The sequence below is a fragment of the Chelonia mydas genome, chromosome 16, assembly GCF_015237465.2.
Source record: "Chelonia mydas isolate rCheMyd1 chromosome 16, rCheMyd1.pri.v2, whole genome shotgun sequence".
NCBI lineage: Eukaryota > Metazoa > Chordata > Testudines > Cheloniidae > Chelonia > Chelonia mydas.
In genome coordinates this window covers 7530485-7547989 of record NC_057857.1, presented here as the reverse complement: position 1 = coordinate 7547989, position 17505 = coordinate 7530485, and the positions used below count along the sequence as shown (strand labels likewise).

At 51.3% G+C, this 17505-nt stretch overlaps 1 protein-coding gene across 4 annotated transcripts in view; it reads right to left on the bottom strand.

Annotated features, from left to right (window-relative positions):
• Positions 1–17505, bottom strand: part of COL27A1 (collagen type XXVII alpha 1 chain) — a 249222-nt gene that overhangs the window by 24708 nt on the left and 207009 nt on the right. For 3 of the 4 annotated variants that reach the window (XM_043530720.1, XM_037880008.2, XM_043530721.1), the window contains 13 exons: positions 16924–16977; positions 16045–16098; positions 15715–15759; positions 12031–12075; positions 11199–11306; positions 8242–8295; positions 7255–7308; positions 6388–6441; positions 5182–5289; positions 1746–1799; positions 1255–1362; positions 261–314; positions 42–95 (listed from right to left, as the gene is read on the bottom strand). In XM_043530720.1, the coding sequence (XP_043386655.1) occupies positions 42–95; positions 261–314; positions 1255–1362; positions 1746–1799; positions 5182–5289; positions 6388–6441; positions 7255–7308; positions 8242–8295; positions 11199–11306; positions 12031–12075; positions 15715–15759; positions 16045–16098; positions 16924–16977 (846 nt within the window). The remainder of the gene's footprint in view (positions 1–41; positions 96–260; positions 315–1254; positions 1363–1745; positions 1800–5181; positions 5290–6387; positions 6442–7254; positions 7309–8241; positions 8296–11198; positions 11307–12030; positions 12076–15714; positions 15760–16044; positions 16099–16923; positions 16978–17505) is intronic. The other variant, XM_043530722.1, reaches the window with a different exon arrangement.

Sequence of the window (17505 nt, the reverse complement as noted above, 5' to 3'; positions counted from 1 at the left end):
TGGGTGAGGTTATATCAGACTTTATCGCTTCTTCTCAGTACCTTCTCTCCCTCAGGGCCAGCTAACCCGGGTGGACCTAGGATACCTGCTTCACCCTGTCACGAAGGAAAAAATAGATCACATCCATTCAAAATAGCCATAACTTACACAGAGCAGCCAGTTGCCTCCTGATGGTCAAGTAACATGCATGACCCCCAGATTTCTACATCAAGAGACCTTGCAACCAGCAAAGGAAGGAGGAATAATACAAGTTAACGTACAATTCGTCCTCTGGCTCCAGCAGGTCCTGCAACACCGATCACACCGAGCTGGCCCTGTGGAAGGAAGAGAAGTGTTACTTATTAGAACCCTGACAGAGCTCCGAAAACTGAGACCGGAACTTGAACTGGCTGCTGAATCCAGCATTAATCTAGAATGCCCTGTACAGCAGCAACTTCATTCGAGCCAACTGTCACTGCGACAGAACCCGCAGATCACGGTGCCACAGGGAACACCCATGAAAGGCTGAAATCTCATTCCAGTAGGTTCACAGGGAACCCAGGGCCCAGAAGCAAACCCAACTATTACCCTAATGGGCAACCCCAAGAGCACACATGGATAGAGGAGAGAGAGAGAGACTCAGGGACAAGATATTCTAAACTGGGAGCAAGAAACATGCATGGATATTGACACACCATCGAACTCAAATAGCTACAGAGAGAGAGACTCAAATTTTAGTGCTGAGACTTAAAGGTACATAAAGGAGAAACCCTCTTGGTTGTGTGTCAAGTGACCCTCTGGCTCAAAATCTGGACTTTTTGCCAGCTGATAGTTCTGGCACAAAACCGCGCATAACGTCAGCACCTTGAACATGTCAGTGTGAAAACTGCTCTTTGTCGGAATGAAATTTCTAATTTGAAAAGCCCTGACACCATCTCATTTGGTCAAAAAGAGGAAAACGTGTTAAAATAGCCCATTTTTGCTCACAAATGCATGTATTTTTTGGAGGGGGGGAGGTGCAAACTCCTCACCCCCAAATTGGACTAATTTGGTGAAACCAAAAAAAATCACATAAACCTCTCCAATTCTGGTGGTTTTCCAATTTCCCTGTGAATGTTTTGCATGGTCCTTGGCAAACTCCTAGTTTCCTGCTGGGTGACCAAGAACTCTCCTGTATACAGAGATAGACCTAAACTCCCACCCTCATGGGAAATCCTGGGATTCCTGCCAGGTCCCAGTGACCCACATGGAGAGAGGAGTCCTCGCTGTACTTGCCAGTAAACCTTCTTGCCCCTTCTCTCCTTTAAGTCCCTTTTCACCAGTTTCTCCCATAATGGCATCTGGTCCAGGCATTCCAGGAGGGCCCCCAGGGCCAGCGTCACCCTGTTCATTAGTGGAAACAGATGCGTTACTACAAAGACCTGAATGAGTAAAATCAACTGCAGTTAAATGAGCCAACAATTAAATGGCATCTAAATTAACACTTAATGCATGTTTTAAACTCATCTTAGATGCCAAGCATGGAGCCCTACATCATTAACACACAAGAAAGAGGATTATAAAAATCCTGGTTTTATTCGTAAATCTCAGCCTTAAAACTACAGCCCTCCTGTGGCATCTCTGTAAGCTTGCGTGGCACATCTCCAACATCTCATCTGGGGACCAACAGACACTTTACTAAGGTGTGTGAGAGAAACGGGCTGAGCAGGCCACGAGTGGCAATGTAGGGTCTCAACGGGAAAACATACAAGAAGAGATCTCCCCACCTTTTCACCCTTGGACCCGGGCTCCCCCATATCTCCGGGATCCCCGATGTCACCCTGCAAAGAAGGAGAAGCAAACTCTTTAGCCCCAGTTCAGTGAGCACCCATGTTCTGTACCAGGTGTGTCTTCTCTACGCTCATCAGTCCCTGAAGATTGAGGCCTCTCACACTGACTCTCCATGGACTTCATTGCTACAGCAAAACATTCTTCAGTTTGCGATATGAATTCTGGCGAAGGTGTTGTAGGCACCACAAAGTCATAAAAATGTAGGGCTGGAAGGGACCTCGAGAAGTCATCAAGAGCAGCCCCCATGCGCTGAGGCAGAACCAAGTAAACTTAGACCATCTCAAAGAGGTGTATGGCCAACCTGTTCTTGACCTCCAATGACGGGGATTCCACAATCTCCCTCGGAAGACTAGTGCAGAACTTAATCACTCATGGTAGAGAGTTTTTCCAGACATTTAATCTAAATCTCCCTTGCTACAGACTAAGCCAATTACTTCTTGTCCTACCTTCAATGGACATGGAAAACAATTAATCACAGTCCTCTTTATATTAGCCCTGAAATTTGAACCTAGACAATTTCAGACTGGAAATAAGGTGCACATTTTGAACAATGAGATCATTTAACCACTGGAACAATTTATCAAGGGGCATGGTGGATTCTCCTTCCCCAGACATTTTTAAATCAAGATCAGATGTTTTCTCTAAAAGATCTGCTCCAGTTCAAACAGGAATTAATTCAAGGAGGTCCTATGGTGTGTGTTTTGCAGGAGGTCAGACTTGATGATCACAATGGTCACTTCTTGCCTTATAATCTATTAATATGAATCTATGTGTTGTGATACAGGAGGGCCAGGGAGCAGTGGTAGAGTGCTAGAGGGGAAATATATAACCCCAAAGCTAATTAAGGCGTGGTTCCCTGTAGAGTAGGGAGGGTGGCTACAGGTCAATTAGAGCACCTGCAGTCAATTAAGGCCCTCTCAGGAACCTAATAAAACCCCCCTGCTTCAGGCAGTCAGGGAGAAGGAGAAAGGACTGGAGCTTGGAGGTGTGTTGAGAGACTTGAAAGATCAGAGAACTGAAGTAAGGGAGACCCTCCCGCAGCGTCTAAGGACCAAAGGTACCCCGCCCAAGGGGTAAGAACCCGCAGGGGTTGAGAGGGGCTGGGACTCAGAGTGAGGAGCAAACCCAGAGCCCTCCCCCGTTTCCCTCCTCTACCACCTTCCTGGGCCACTAGCGGGGACCAAAAGAAATCTGATGAGGTTCAACAAGGACAAGTGCAGAGTCCGGCACTTAGGACGGAAGAATCCCAGGCACCTCTACAGATTAGGGACCGAATGGCTCGGCAGCAGTTCTGCGGGAAAGGACCTAGGGGTTACAGTGGCTGAGAAGCTGGATATGAGTCAACAGTGTGCCCTTGTTGCCAAGAAGGCCAATGGCATTTTGGGATGTATAAGTAGGGGCATTGCCAGCAGATCGAGGGACGTGATCATTCCCCTCTATTCGACATTGGTGAGGCCTCATCTGGAGTACTGTGTCCAGTTTTGGGCCCCACACTACAAGAAGGATGTGGAAAAATTGGAAAACATCCAGCGGAGGGCAACAAAAATGATTAGGGGACTGGAACACATGACTTATGAGGAGAGGTTGAGGGAACTGGGATTGTTTAGTCTGCAGAAGAGAAGAATGAGGGGGATTTGATAGCTGCTTTCAACTACCTGAAAGGGGGTTCCAAAGAGGATGGATCTAGACTGTTCTCAGTGGTAACTGATGACAGAACAAGGAGTAATGGTCTCAAGTTGCAGTGGGGGAGGTTTAGGTTGGATATTAGGAAAACCTTTTTCACTAGGAGGGTGGTGAAACACTGGAATGCGTTACCTAGGGAGGTGGTGGAATCTCCTTCCTTTGAGGATTTTAAGATAAGGCTTGACAAAGTCATGGCTGGGATGATTTAGTTGGGGATTGGTCCTGCTTTGAGCAGGGGGTTGGACTAGATGACCTCCTGAGGTCCCTTCCAACCCTGATATTCTATGACGTCAGCGGCCCAAGAGCAGGGGCAAGGGGTGGCGTCTTAGCCTCCCTGCCAAAAAAAGCCCAGGACCCACCATACTAACAGCGGCCTTCTTGTCACCGGTGTCTACCTACAGCCAGGCTTCCTTCTATCCCGCAGTCCCCAGGACAACACTGGAGTCTATTTTGCATGCAATTCACTTGTGTAATTTTGACCAGCACCAGCAGGAGTTATTATCACATCCAAGTAGCATCTTCTATCCCTTGGCCCTGGCAGAGAGATCTGCCTGCTCTGACATTGCCACAGGATGGAATTCCAGTGGTTTGTAACAGAGTTTTAGAGCTGGGGCAGTTTCTTTAGACTCATTTGTAGCACTGCTGGGCCTCTGGGGTGGGCAGGGTGGTGGTTTTGATATTACACAGCAGATGCAGAGTGAATATCGAGGTGAAATGGTTTGAAATTGCTACGCCCACGCCGAAGCAAGCAGGAGATGGGAGCAGAGGGGGCTGGTGCATAATCTTACATGGCCTTGGCCCCTCACAAGCAAGTGGAGAGGGTTGCTATACGGGGAAGTTCAGAAACCCAAGGACAAATCCCAAATACCCATCACCAGGTATAGTCGGCCCCAAATTTTCCATTTTAAATGGAAAACTGGGTCTTCAATATGAGAATTTTCACAAAAAGTGTCAAATTTCCTTTAAAAAATTAAAATAAAATGAGTTTTGGTTGGAAAACTGAAAATCAAATTTTCTTTTGGCTGAACTCCTGCCCCCACCCCACCCCCTCCTGTTTTCAGCCAAAATGATTTTTCAGAAAGAAAAAGTTTCTTGTGAGAAATCAAAATTGCCAACAGAAAGGAAAAAAGAAATTCCAATCAAGCTCTCTCTGACGTTCATTTAACCTAAAATGTATGAACCCTGTTCCTAGTGCCACGCCCAGACATTACTTGTACTGCCACCCATCGCGGTAGGATCTGAGCAGCTTCCATTTAAAGTCAATGGCAGTAGCAAAGTTCCTAGTGACTTCATGATGTCTCTGACTCTTCTTCCTTTCCTGGGTCAAAACTCTGCTTGCTACCACTGCAAGTAACATCCTGTCCCGAGAGGAGCAAGAAATATAAATACGGAAAATAAGCTGGTGGAGATGGCCAGTGCTGGTCCCCAGCTGAAAATCAGAGAGTGCTACTCCCTATGTGGCGTGCCTCCCTCTCCCCGCACCCTGACAAGACCTCCCCAAGCCCATCTCAGAGCCCTCAGTTTAGCTAGGTCTAATAATCCAGCCATCCAAATAATTCCTCCCTGGTTGCTCAATCTCGCTCCCCACTCGCGGATCACAATGATCACAACTGCAGCCTTCTCTAGTAGGTTACAGTGACACGGCTACCACGGTGATGGGCCACCTGTCAGAGAATGCCAGAAGTGTACCTCTTGTCCTAGTTCCCCAGGTGTCCCGGGGTCTCCCTTCGGCCCTTCCTCTCCTGGCTCCCCAGAGCCTCCATTGACACCTGGAGCCCCTGGGATTCCTGCCTCTCCCTGGAAAAGAGGAAGATGACAAGTATTATTATCCAGTCGACCTTACCAGCTGTGTTCTGGATATCTGCTGATTGTCAATATAAATCATTAATGCCTCAGCAAGCAGATAGATCCCGACATCTGGACGCAGGGGGTAAGGCTGGTGGGTTTCCATTCCAGCAGACACTTGCTATAATTTGTAACAACAAACAGAGGAAAATTCCCAAGAAGAGTAACTTAGACATGCGGACTGGGGTTTCCTGAAGGATGATGGTCCTCCCCTGAACCACAGTGAGAGAACAAGAAGGCTAACTGCTGAGGCTGTCTGGGGAGGGTGGATTCCGGAGAACAGTGATTATTTACCAGGCACAAAACAGTAAATGAATGATAACAAAGCAAAAACTACAGCCGCCGGAGGCTGGTGTCTTCTGTCGACTGCCATGGATGGAACACTCCAGGACAGTGCACTGCAGGAGTTAGGTGCCCAACTCCCACTGGAAAAAAAATCTATGAGAACTGGGCACCTAACTCCTTTAGACGCTTCTGAAAATCTTGCCCGTGGGCACTGACGATAATGACGGATGAACCGCAAACACCGGAAGGCTTGGCTGTTTATTCCAAACACGACAAGCGTGCCAACTGGCCTCGGAAAGCCCGAGTGCTCATGTTTTCTGGTAGTGGTAGCCAGTGCCGCTCTGTATGCAGGATGGAAAACCTGTCAGTAAAACTCACGGGTGTGTTTTCATTGTGCAAGCAGAGCACGGCATGAAAAGGGGACTAAGTGAGGGCTCTTTCATTTGCAACAGCCTAAGCAGCGGTTAGTAACACGGGTAAGGATGATTTTTTTTTAAAAATGCCTGATTATTAATTGTAGGTTAAGGCCTCCCTTTAAGGTCCAGTTTCTGCACGCTCTAGAACCACAGATACAGAATGAGCATCAAAGCGTGCATCTGAGCACAGGGATTCCTGCAGCTACATGTGCCAGGGCAACTTGAGTTCCAAAGCACCGTGGGGGAATTTTCTCCAGGCTTCTGCCCACAAATCCAGGTCAGGAATTAGCATTGCCTCAAGGATTTCAGCTTCCTAGACCAGGTTTTAGAACTCATCTTAAGTACTGACCTGCTCCCCTTTGGACCCAGGCTGACCTTCCACTCCAGGGAGTCCCGGGGAACCCTACGGAGGGCAAAATAGATCAGATCAAATGTTTTAAGAGTTTATGTACCCTATGGTAGCGTACACTGAATAGCAACACACCTGCGACTCAGCGCTGCTAGAACCAGAGCAGGGCTTCGTGGTGGGCAATCTTGGAAGTCGCCCAGTAGATGAAAACCTAGAGAGGATACCCATGGGAGTTACAGCTGAACATCCCCAACTGGCCTTCTTTTGGGCAGGTTGCCAAGGTGATGGAAGCCATCTTGGCTGACACACAGGGACTGAAATGGGGACCTCCAGAGCCAAAAGCTTGAGCTAAAGAGCCACAACTGCCCAGCTAGGGCTGTTACAGACTCTGAGTGGGACCTGTAACACACACTCAACACCAGCTTACACCAAATCCTGCCTTGCAGACATATTATTTGGCTGAAGGCCTGCCCTAAGGCAGCACTAATACTTAACTCTGATAACTAAGATGACAAAGTCTCGACTCTCACAGCTTTCCTTTGGAACAAGCAGCCCTCAAACTCTACTGCTCCCGCCAGCTGGAAACCAAGGGGAATGGAAAAGTCCAGAGAGAGGGACATTAAAAAGGGGACAGAGGACATGATTTCCTGACCTATTTACCAGTGTTGCCTGGTGGATTGAGCACTGGACTGGGACTCAAAAGACCTGGGTTCTAGTCCCAGCTCTGCTACTGGCCTGCTGGGTGACCTTGGGCAAGTCACTGCACTGCTCTGTGCCTCAGTTTCCCTCTTCATAAAACACGGATAATGATCCTTTGAGATCTAAGGATGAAAAGTGCTATAGAAGAGCTAGGCATTACCACCCTACCTGCTCTCCATCCAGGCCTCTGATGCCAGCTTCTCCCGGCTCTCCCACTTCACCCTAAAGAAACAAGACATTCAACAGAGCAACTAATCTTAGTGAGGGTTTGCACCGAAGAGTCTCCATCCTTCAAGCTTTTGAACGGTCTGAACTTAGTATCACCAAGCTGTGACATCTGAGCACAGTCGTGCTGGGAGAGTTTGCAGGGTTTTCTCCCCATTTTAGCAGATGTTCCTACCTACATTTCTCCATGTTAGTATTCTGACCCCCACCCCAAATAATGTGGGGAGGAGGGGTTGGGGGGTGTGCATTAGTGCGTCCCAGTTTGGGCAGGTATCCCCCATTAAGAAGAAGGAATAGCACTCATCTGGGGCATAATCAGGGCTGCTGGAGGCAAGCAAGACCAAGGAGATCTGGGGTGACTGGGGTTGGGATGCAATTCTTGAGAGGAAGGCAGAGGAGCGAGCTCCCCAGGTGGGAGAGCTCCTGGTCCACGTGAGCTCATTGCACATGGATATGTCAATGAGAAGCAAAGGGGTAAAGTTATCTGTGTTACTGGAGTGAGGCTGCTGAGGGGGCACTGGAAGGTGTGTGGGCGCTACAGCTCAACCTCCTCCTGTCCCCCGAACGCTCTCACTTTACCCTTTGGGCACAATGCAGTGTTCTCCCTACGTGGGGATTCCAGCCCCTGCCCCACAAAGACGACTGCAATCTGTTTGCCATGGGGAGCAAAATTCTAATGTGTAAGGAGAACAATTCTGTGGAGATGCACTGCGTCTTGTTCCCCATGCACTGCGTCTTGTTCCCCAACCCCCTTCAAGGATTTGAACTACAAGCGCGTATGCGTGTGGGGGTGTGGATTTGTGTCTCCTCTCGGCACACATCCTTCATTAACGAACTCAGACTCTGTGCAGGCAGCGGTGCTGAATCTGTTACACTGCATCCCATGCAACTGCAGAGATGTGGAACCATGTGCCCCTTTCACCTCCTTACCTTCTCTCCTTTCTCCCCCAAAGGCCCTTCAGGCCCAGCTGGCCCTTCCTGGCCCTGTAAGAGCGTGAACTGAATTAGCAATCATGTCCTAATCTGGAGAGTCCTTGCCAATCCCCGACATTGCACGCAGGAGTGGTGATAGAACACGCTGTGCACCACGCAGCCCGGTGGCCAACAGGATGAGCCAGTCTTCAGCTTCTGGTTAAGGGCTCGTGTATCACCATTGAGTGCTCTCTCACTAGATCCTGGTGCTCATGCCTCTGGCAAGCTCACACTTCCTGGCACAATCCACTGGGAAAACATCACTGCAACACCCATCACACCCAATAACCCAGACTGAAAGAACAAGGTAGGCTGACAAAGGAGGTGAACATCAAGCTACGGGATCTGTGGGTACACAGAGTCCCTGATGGGACTACGTTTCCAACCTGGCTGCCAGAAATGCCTATCACAGACCCCCAGTGATGAGCTGCCAAAATCTTAACAACCAGTTTCCTCCTCACCCCACGAGGGGGTCGTGGCCCGCTCCTGCCCCCCGGGACTCCTGCCCCATCCAACCCCCTGCATTCCTTGATGCCCCCACCCCAGGGACCCCTGCCCCATCCACCCCCCTCCCCTGACTGCCCCCAGAACCGTGCAGGAGGGTCTCGTGGGCCACCGTAGTGGGTACCCACCCCACCCCTAAGAGCCAGAGGGACCTGCTGGGGGGGGAGGTGGGGAGTCCCGGCGGTGCTTCCCTGGGGCGGCTCCCGGAAGCATCCGGCAGGTCCCTTTGGCTCCTAGGGGTGGGGTAGCGTAGCTGGGGGGGAGCAGCTGCTCCCCCCACTGATCATATCAAAAGTGGCACCTTAGGCGCCGACTCCAGGGGTGCTTCGGGGCTGGAGCACCCACAAGGAAAAATTAGGTGGGTGCAGAGCACAACCGGCAGCACCCCGCTCCACGCCCGGCCCCAGCTCACCTCTTCACCGCCTCCACCTCCTCCCCTGAACCACCCTGCTCTGCTTCTCTGCCCCCGCCCCCTCCCCCCTGGCTTCCCGCGAATCAGCTGTTCGGCGGGAAGCCGGGGAGGGCTGAGAAGCAAGCGGCGGCTTCGCCCTCAGGCCCAGGGAGGCGGGGGTGAGCTGGGACTGGGAGCGGTTCCCCTGGGCGCCCCCCGGGTTACCTGCTGCGGCGCGGGCGGCCCTCCTCGCGCCCCCCTGCCCCAGCTCACCTCCACCTCCCTGGGCCTGAGCACGAAACCGCGGCCTGCTTCTCAGCCCGCCCCGGCTTCCCGCGCGAACAGCTGATTCGCGGGAAACCGGGGTTGGGGGCGGAGAAGCAGAGCGGGATGGTGCGTTCAGGGGTGGGGGCGGAGCGGAGATGAGCTGGGGCCGGGCGGGGAGCTGCTGGTGGGTGCTCTGCACCCACCAAATTTTCCCCGTGGGTGCTCCAGCCCCGGAGCACTCACGGAGTCGGCACCTAAGGCGCCACTTTTGGCTGGTTGTTAAATTTAGAGGCCCTTTTAGAACCGGTTGTCCCTCATGGACAACCGGTTCTAAAAGGGCCTCTAAATTTAACAACCGGCTCCAGCTCACCACTGCAGACCCCTCCCTATGCTAAAATTTGAAAATCTGGCCCCTCTACAAAGAGCTGGAGGAGGGTCCACAGCACGGGCGCTCTGCTATGACTGTGAGCTAAGAGGTGCCTCAGGGGAGCCTCCTGCTGCAGCCACGGGCTACCAGAGACACAAGCAGCGAATACAAGGCAAGGTGCTGGGTTACAGGGATACACTCTGCCCATCCTGCATGCACAGTGGCGGGTAAGGGAGGCAGAGGCTGTTGCATGCCAATTGCAGAGAGTAACCCTGTCTTGGGGAGCTGAAGTTATTTTGCCCAAGATTTTCAAGAGTGACTAGTTATTTGGGGGTGGGGGCAACTTGAGACCCCTGAAGAGGGCCTGTTTCTCAGACAGAGCCGAGCACCTGGAAATCAGGCCCCCCTTCGAGAGTGCTCAAAAGTTGGTCTCCCCAAATCTGTCACCATTTTTGAACAGTTTATCTTTTAACCTTGCACCTGGTGCCCCACCCGAGACGTGAACCATTGTTTCCATTAATGTGATGTTCAAAAATGGTGGGGTGTGACCCACCAGTGTGTTGTGAGAAGGACCGAGTGGGGGTCGGCTGTCACTGCCCACATCGTTCCCCACCCTGTGTGTGCCCCAGAAGTTCTCTCCCCCGTCCGCTCACTTCCACTGGGCTGGGGCAGCAGGCAGTGGCATGGGGAGCAAGATCTGGACAGCAGCAGTGTGGAGGAAGCAGCCGGAACCAGCAAGTGGCCAGTCAGCCTGGGAGTGACTGCGGCCCAGCCCCGGGAAGAGAGGGGCAGCAGGTTGGGGAGAGAGAGCCAAGCAGGGGACTTGGGGTCTGAGGGCTCCTGCACTTTAAATAGCATTCCACAGCCCTGCGTGACTCCTCCTAGCAAGTGGTAGTTTTCATTCTCTCTCATTGGTTGGTCCCCCAAAAAGACTAAATGCACTTGGTGGGTCACCTCAGTAAAGTTTCAGAACAACTGCACTGATGTCCCTTGGCATGCCCAGATGGAGAGGGTGGGGGAAGAGTGTTGGTGCATATACCATCAAACCTGGATTTTATTAGGGCCTTGGGGGCTATCCCAAATCTTTGTCTCATAAGAGATTCAGTGCTGCAGAGCTTAGGAATGGAAATGCAGGTTACATGTCTTGGGGTAACTGCGGGGTGGGGTAAGGTACTTGGCACTCGGCAGATCTGTAGCCATCCCATACGTAACTAAGACAATAAAGCCGTGGAGCTGGAAAAGAGGAGATCTCCTTCAGCAGTTTAGCTTTGATCACATCTACCAGCTCATGGAGCATGTCTCTAATCCCGCTTACAAGTGGAGTGGCAACTGATGGTGTCATTCTCACCTTACACATCAGTCAAAGAAATCAGAATCTGTACTTACTGGGTATCCAGCTGGTCCTGCAGCCCCACTCAATCCAGCAGGCCCCTTCTCTCCTGGCACACCAGGCTTACCGCGGATGCCGTCTGGCCCTTGAATACCTGGAGGCCCCTGTGCAAAGGAAAGAACAGCTATGCATCTATCTCTGCATGTAGATGGGAAGAGCTACTCTATGAATCACACACACATCAGGTGGCGTTTGAGTTCCAATAGTCAGCTACTTCGCCGAAGAGCTGAGAAGGTGAGGAGTGAAATGATTTAAAAAAAAAAAAATCACTCGTATGGTTTATAAACTGCACCATCAGAGCCCCCAGAAGTATTTATAACGTAGCTCACAAAGGCATATTCGCCGAATACCTAATCTTCGGAATCCATCTCGCCCCCTCCCCCACTTTTGCAAAAAAAAAAAAAAAAGAGTTTTAAAGTTAGATGTTTTGCTGTGGTCAAGGATGCTGGAAAGACAAAACTTGTAGAATGCATCACCCAGACCCCTTCTGCAGAATAAATACAGACTGACCATAAGCCAGGCAGCTTTGCCTCACACTATGATCCAGTGCACCTTACCCTGAGCTGGAGGGGTCCCTTCTGTGGGTGTGAGGGTCGTGAAGTCTCCATACCCATTCTGTCACCAGTTGGCTTGGGACACATGCTCACTGACAGCTGGACTGAGACCACCAAATCATTTTACATAGGACAGCGCTCAGCCAAAAGATGGAAACAAATCAGTTTCTGGAGGGATGTGGATGTGCATCTTTCCAGCTCCATCAGTGTCACATGACCGGAGACCAGAAGGGTGGTAACTGCATTAGCACACAGCTATCGATCTTCTACTTACCAGCAGTCCCGGAAGTCCTCTAGGACCTGGGTCTCCCAGTCTCCCCTGAAACAAAGAGGTCATACACTGCTTAATAGTAGAAGGTGAGAAGCTCCCACCTAGGCGCAGAGACCACCTGTCTCAAAGAGGGGGAATGCACTCAGCTTTTCCATAATGCAAACAGAATACACACAGTTTACTTCAGGTGGGGCCCTTGCAGCGGTCTGCCACCAACATAAAGAATGTCTCCAACAAGCACAGAGCCTTTGATAAGTGCCACGTCCCAGGGGCCTATGTTTGCAAAGAGACGAGGGTATCTATTCACTTGTTAACCCTATGTAACACAAAACTACTCTTTCTCTTCTAGTCTCTATGCCTTCTTCGACTTCGCTCATCACTGTAGTATCTCAGCACCTTGCAGCAGTGCATTAAGTAACGTGACTACACACTGGTCACATGTCCGTGGTTCTCTCATCCTCTCCCCAGGGGAGACACGTGTGCACTGAAGCGTCTTGCTGAGTCTGGAAAATCAGGAGCAGGGAACACGTGCTTGTGCTTTGCTCTCGTGGGATTGAACTGAAATAACCCCACAGAATCCCTGCCCGCGGTTCATGTGTTGCAGGGCCAAAATTGTAACCAAGGAGGGAGAGAAAAGCACTGGCTCAGGCCAAACCGAACTAAGGACACAGGATAGAAATGTCTGTAAATTTATTGCTGAAAAATATACTCAGTATATCGAGGGTACACCGCAGCTTCGACCTGCAGTATTTGAAATGGAGGTCAGTGTGTGTTAACTGTCTTCATTACTCCTCTCCCAAGCTGCAAACCTTCTCAGGTGCAACAAGGGATCAGAACGTGTTCAGATGAGTAGCTGAAACGGGGAGCAGCTGCATTCTGCTGCGCGGCACGGCCTCCATTTACAGATTATAAAGGATTCTGAACAGTAAAATCTAATTTAAAGACTGTTTCTCACCATGTGAATTCAATCAACCAGAAAACCACATTCTAGCACTTGCATTCTGCAGAGGTGAGACTGGAACTGAAGGCCTCGGAGATCCCAGTTCCATACCTTTTCCTTGAGACTCCAAGGTAGCTGGGGAGGGAGTCTGTTACCCATACCCCAGTGCCTATTTTTGTGGTGCAGTGGAACAGGGAGCCTGAATCAACCAAAATGCACAATGTCCCACAATCTCCGGCAGCCTCGAGAGGTCTGGCTGCCCAGAGGCCGTATGAGCTTTGACCAAAGTGGTCATACTTGGGTGCTTAAAGTTGAAAGCAGGAACTCCAGAGGGCTGATCCAAAGCCATGGGGGTGAGTGGGCATTAGTGGCCAATATTGAGACGCTAAGGCCACAATTAGAGTCATGTGGCTGGCGTACTGCAGAGTGCAGTACCTCTTCCTGCCACAGGTGGGATTTCAGGTGCAGGAGACCTCCGGGGGTTGGAAATTTTTTGACCAAAAGGTTTTCATCGGAAAATACGGGTTCATCCAAACCAAAACTGTTTGCGGGAAGGCACCGGGTTTGACAGAACTTCGGTCGAGGAAGGTTTCTCAGGTCCAGGACGCAAGAGCTGGTCAAAATGAGAACGTGAGCGAGACTGCCCCAAACTAGCAATACCCTGCTTAGGTCACTCGCCTGGGATGTGGGAGACCTAGGCTCTAGTCCCTGCTCCAAATCAGGTGCTGGCAGGTCTTCCACATCCCAGGTGAGTGCCCTCACTACGGTGCGATTGGCTACCCTGGGGTATCCCTCGCATTGCTTATTCATCAGAAAACGTCTGAAGGTCTCAGTCCCTTATGTGGAATGGGAGAAGCGTCCAAACCCTGGACAGTATTCATAGGATGGGAAAACCATTTCCTGCTCAGCTCTAAGGATACCTGGCTAACCCCAGCTGGCCCTGCAGCATGAGAGCTGCAGGCAGGAGAGGGAGGAGGCACAAAGCAGGGGACAAGGATTCTGTGGGGGCTCTTTCAGTTCAGCCCCACATGGGCAAAGCGTAGGGGGGCTCCTTGCTGCCTCCGCTCCTCATTTCCCAGACACAGCGACAAGCGGAGGAGAAAAGGTGGAATTCGGATCCTGTGCAAGGGCTCTCTGAGCTGGAAGCAGGGTGGGTGGGTGGGTGGGTGTGTGTGTGTGTGTGTGTGTGTGTGTGTTACATGTGGGCACAGGGGGTCATGCTGATGCGGGTCCAGAGCAGAGGAGAGGTTACGTAGTAAGACAAGTGGTTCTCAGACTTGGGGGCGGGCGCGCTGTCTGAGCTGGGTTGGGTTGGGGGGAGCTGAAGAGCCTGGAGGAAGTTTTGAGTTGGGAAAGAGGTGGGTTAAATGAAAGCAGAATGGAGTCACTTGGTGAAAGAGGGAGAGGGTGATGGGTAGTTTGGAGGAGGAGGAGGAGGAGGAGAAGTTGGGACTGGTGTAAAGGGGACACAAAGGGATGGATAATTTTCTCCCATCCTGCCCTTTACGATAAAGTTCTTCTGTACAGGGGAAAGGGAAGGGGAGTATCTTTTTCCTCTCAATTCCCCCCCCCCAAATCTCTCTTACCCCCCTGCAGCAAAATATTTCCTTGCAAGGCTCACTAACCCACATTCCAGTTTTTCCATTTGGAAACTATGATTCACCTGCACTGGAGCTGGGGGAGAGGGGAGCTGAGCAGCGTGCTCCCTGCAGCCCTACTGCCTATTTGGGGGCACCAGCTCCGTGGGAAACCCACCCCCGTCCCCATGGCACTACGCCCGTCTTGCCAGCCTGCCCCGATCCCACCCCACCCCCGTCAACCCAGGTGACCGTACTGGCGCAGTCCCTATCCTCAGGAAGTTCACATAATGAGGCACCAGCCAATCAGGTTAGCAGATGTGACAGCCAACTCCCCTTCCAAAGGGAGATATGAATCTGGCGCTGAGCTGACACAGCTAAAGTGCTGACACATTAATTGGAACTAATTACCTGGGCTCAGGTATTTCTGTCACAGCGATGGCCTCTACATGGAGCAGGAAAAAACCGGGAAGGGGGAGGGCAGCTTAGGAAGTTCCAGGGGCATTGCCTTCTCCTTGTTACTGCCCCCGGGGTTCTTGAGTGCCTGCTCTTACCTGGGGGGGAGTTGCGAGCCAGCTCCTATTTGGGGTCTGCTCAGCCACTGGTAGCTGCTCCTCCGCAGGTGTGCCCTAGAAGTCATTACACTGGGCCTGTCGTGAGGGGTGGACCCATGCCGCAATCAAGGTGGGAGGCCCCTCGTTCTCTTTTATTGTACCAAAGTCCCTGACGCTGACACAGCCTCTCATCCCCATAGGGCTCATTTGCTCCACCTGGCTGGGCTGGGATCCAGCCCCAGGAAGCACCCGTGAACAGACGGAGACGGCTCTAACAAGCGCGCCCCTTGCCGCTTTCTACCGCTGGGGTGTCCTAGCAGAGGCACGGTAACCCTGGAAAACCACAGAGGGGCAAACCCAGCTCCCACCCTCCTCCTGACTGGCCTGACCACACAGGAGGCCAGGTCTGGCTGTGCAGGGCTGCTCCAGCCTCCAGCACTTAGATGCGAGAGCCCAGCCCAAGGACAGCACAGTCATGGCCTCGTTGGGGGCCCTGTCCGTGCTCTGACCTTTCACACCTGTGTGTTAAATGAGCTGGCAAAGCTGGCCGAATCCTTGCAGTGCCTGGGGCATCTTGCCACATGTAAAGAGAGAGGAAAGACAGGATGGGACATACCTGTGGACCAGGGGGACCTTTCCCACCAGGTGGGCCAGGGGGAGCCTGTGTGAGGAGAGAGAGGCAGAGATCAGAGCCTGAATATTTCACCCCTCTTTTGCTGAGCACTCACTGCACATAGGCCAGTTGGTTGAGAGGCTTTTTCACCTTCTCACCACAGAGGCTCAAGCTAACCACTTCAACAACCCGCAGGCCTGCACCAGACTTCATTTAACCGCTGGGCGCGGAAGTCACATCAGACCTATCAGTGCTCACAGAAAACAGATGGGCCCTGGAGTTCTGGGGTGTGCTACAGGCCGGTTCTACTGAGAGGCAGGAAACAATACTCACTTTGGGACCGGCTTTTCCTGGAAATCCTGGTGGGCCCCGCGCTCCAGCTTCTCCCTGCAAGAAGGAGCAGAAAGAAGTTTGTTAATATTTGTTCTGCTGAAGAACCTCTTGGGTGCAGCAGCAGCCATCTCTCAGTGAAGAATGGTGACTAGGTTGGGAAGGTTAAGGAGAGCTGGTCAGAAAATAGGGGTGAGGGGGAAGCCTACACAAATGTCCTGACCAGTTCTAGAGGCGAGTGCTACTGATGTGTGTTGGTGGAGACAGGAAGCTGGAGTTTGGGAAACGATTGTAGGGTAACTTCACAGACATGAATACCAATAAGTGTGCCCAACTGATTCGAGATAGGCCAGAGTCAACACCCCAAACACCCACAAAGTTTGATCTGGGATCCAGCCTTTTTTAACAGGTCCTTATAATAAGCCAAACCCAGACACTGGAAATGCAAACTCCTAAATTTCAAGGAAGTTTGGAACCTAGCAACTCAGGCCTATCTCTGTCAGTAACATGGAGTGACGAACAGATGTAGCAGGATTTCACTGTGTTCATATTGCTCCCACCCTAAATGTCTGTTCTACAGCCATTTCCCCTCTGAATTCAAAACCACCACCACTTTCTTTTAAATCCAACTTTGGTCCACCAGGAAATGAATGGGGAGGTGGGTGGGGGAAGGAGCATAAGCAGCACAAGAGATACCAGAGATACTGGAAGAACAGTACAGTCGGACTCTGCAGAGGCTAATCCTACACCCTGTTCCTAGCACTGGAAGCAGATCGTTTTCTCCACAGTCACCGCCCCAGTAAATGGCAAAGAAAAACCTCTTTGCAGGTCATCCCAGAGTTCCCAACAATCTTCATCTTTGTAGCTCTTTCACGGTCCTACCTTTGCACCCATGGGTCCTGGCTTTCCTCTGTCACCAACAGGTCCTGGGTAGCCCTGGGACAGATAAAGCCATTGATACTGGTCAGTTAAGGCTGACACACTGTATTCTCTCTCAGTGAGAGGGATGAAATGGAGGAAGCTAGCAGCCTATGGATGGCGGTGCTCATGTCCGAGATGTGGCACTAGACGTCCAGAAGAGGTGGTGGTCATCACAGGGGTTAAGGTTTCACACACCTGCCTCTGTTTATTTGGCTTTTTCTCAAATTAACCGCCTTACCTTAAACCAACCTTAACAATCTCTTACAAATGAGGGTCTTGTGGCCCTCCAGCTGCTTTGGCCAGCAGTGCCATGCCTAGCTGGCTACCCCTCAGACATTTAACGCTGCCCCCTTCCCACTGGATTAGGAGAACCTCATGATAGCACTGAAAATGGTCACTCAAAAACTAGACCAGACCCCTCCCGCTGCCAGAATGGGATGTGCTAGTCCTGAGTATCATTCTGCCTATTCAAATAGCACACAGCTAGGGTGAAGAGGGACACAGCAGGGCAGACGGTGCCCATTCAGCTCATTTATTTAGCCA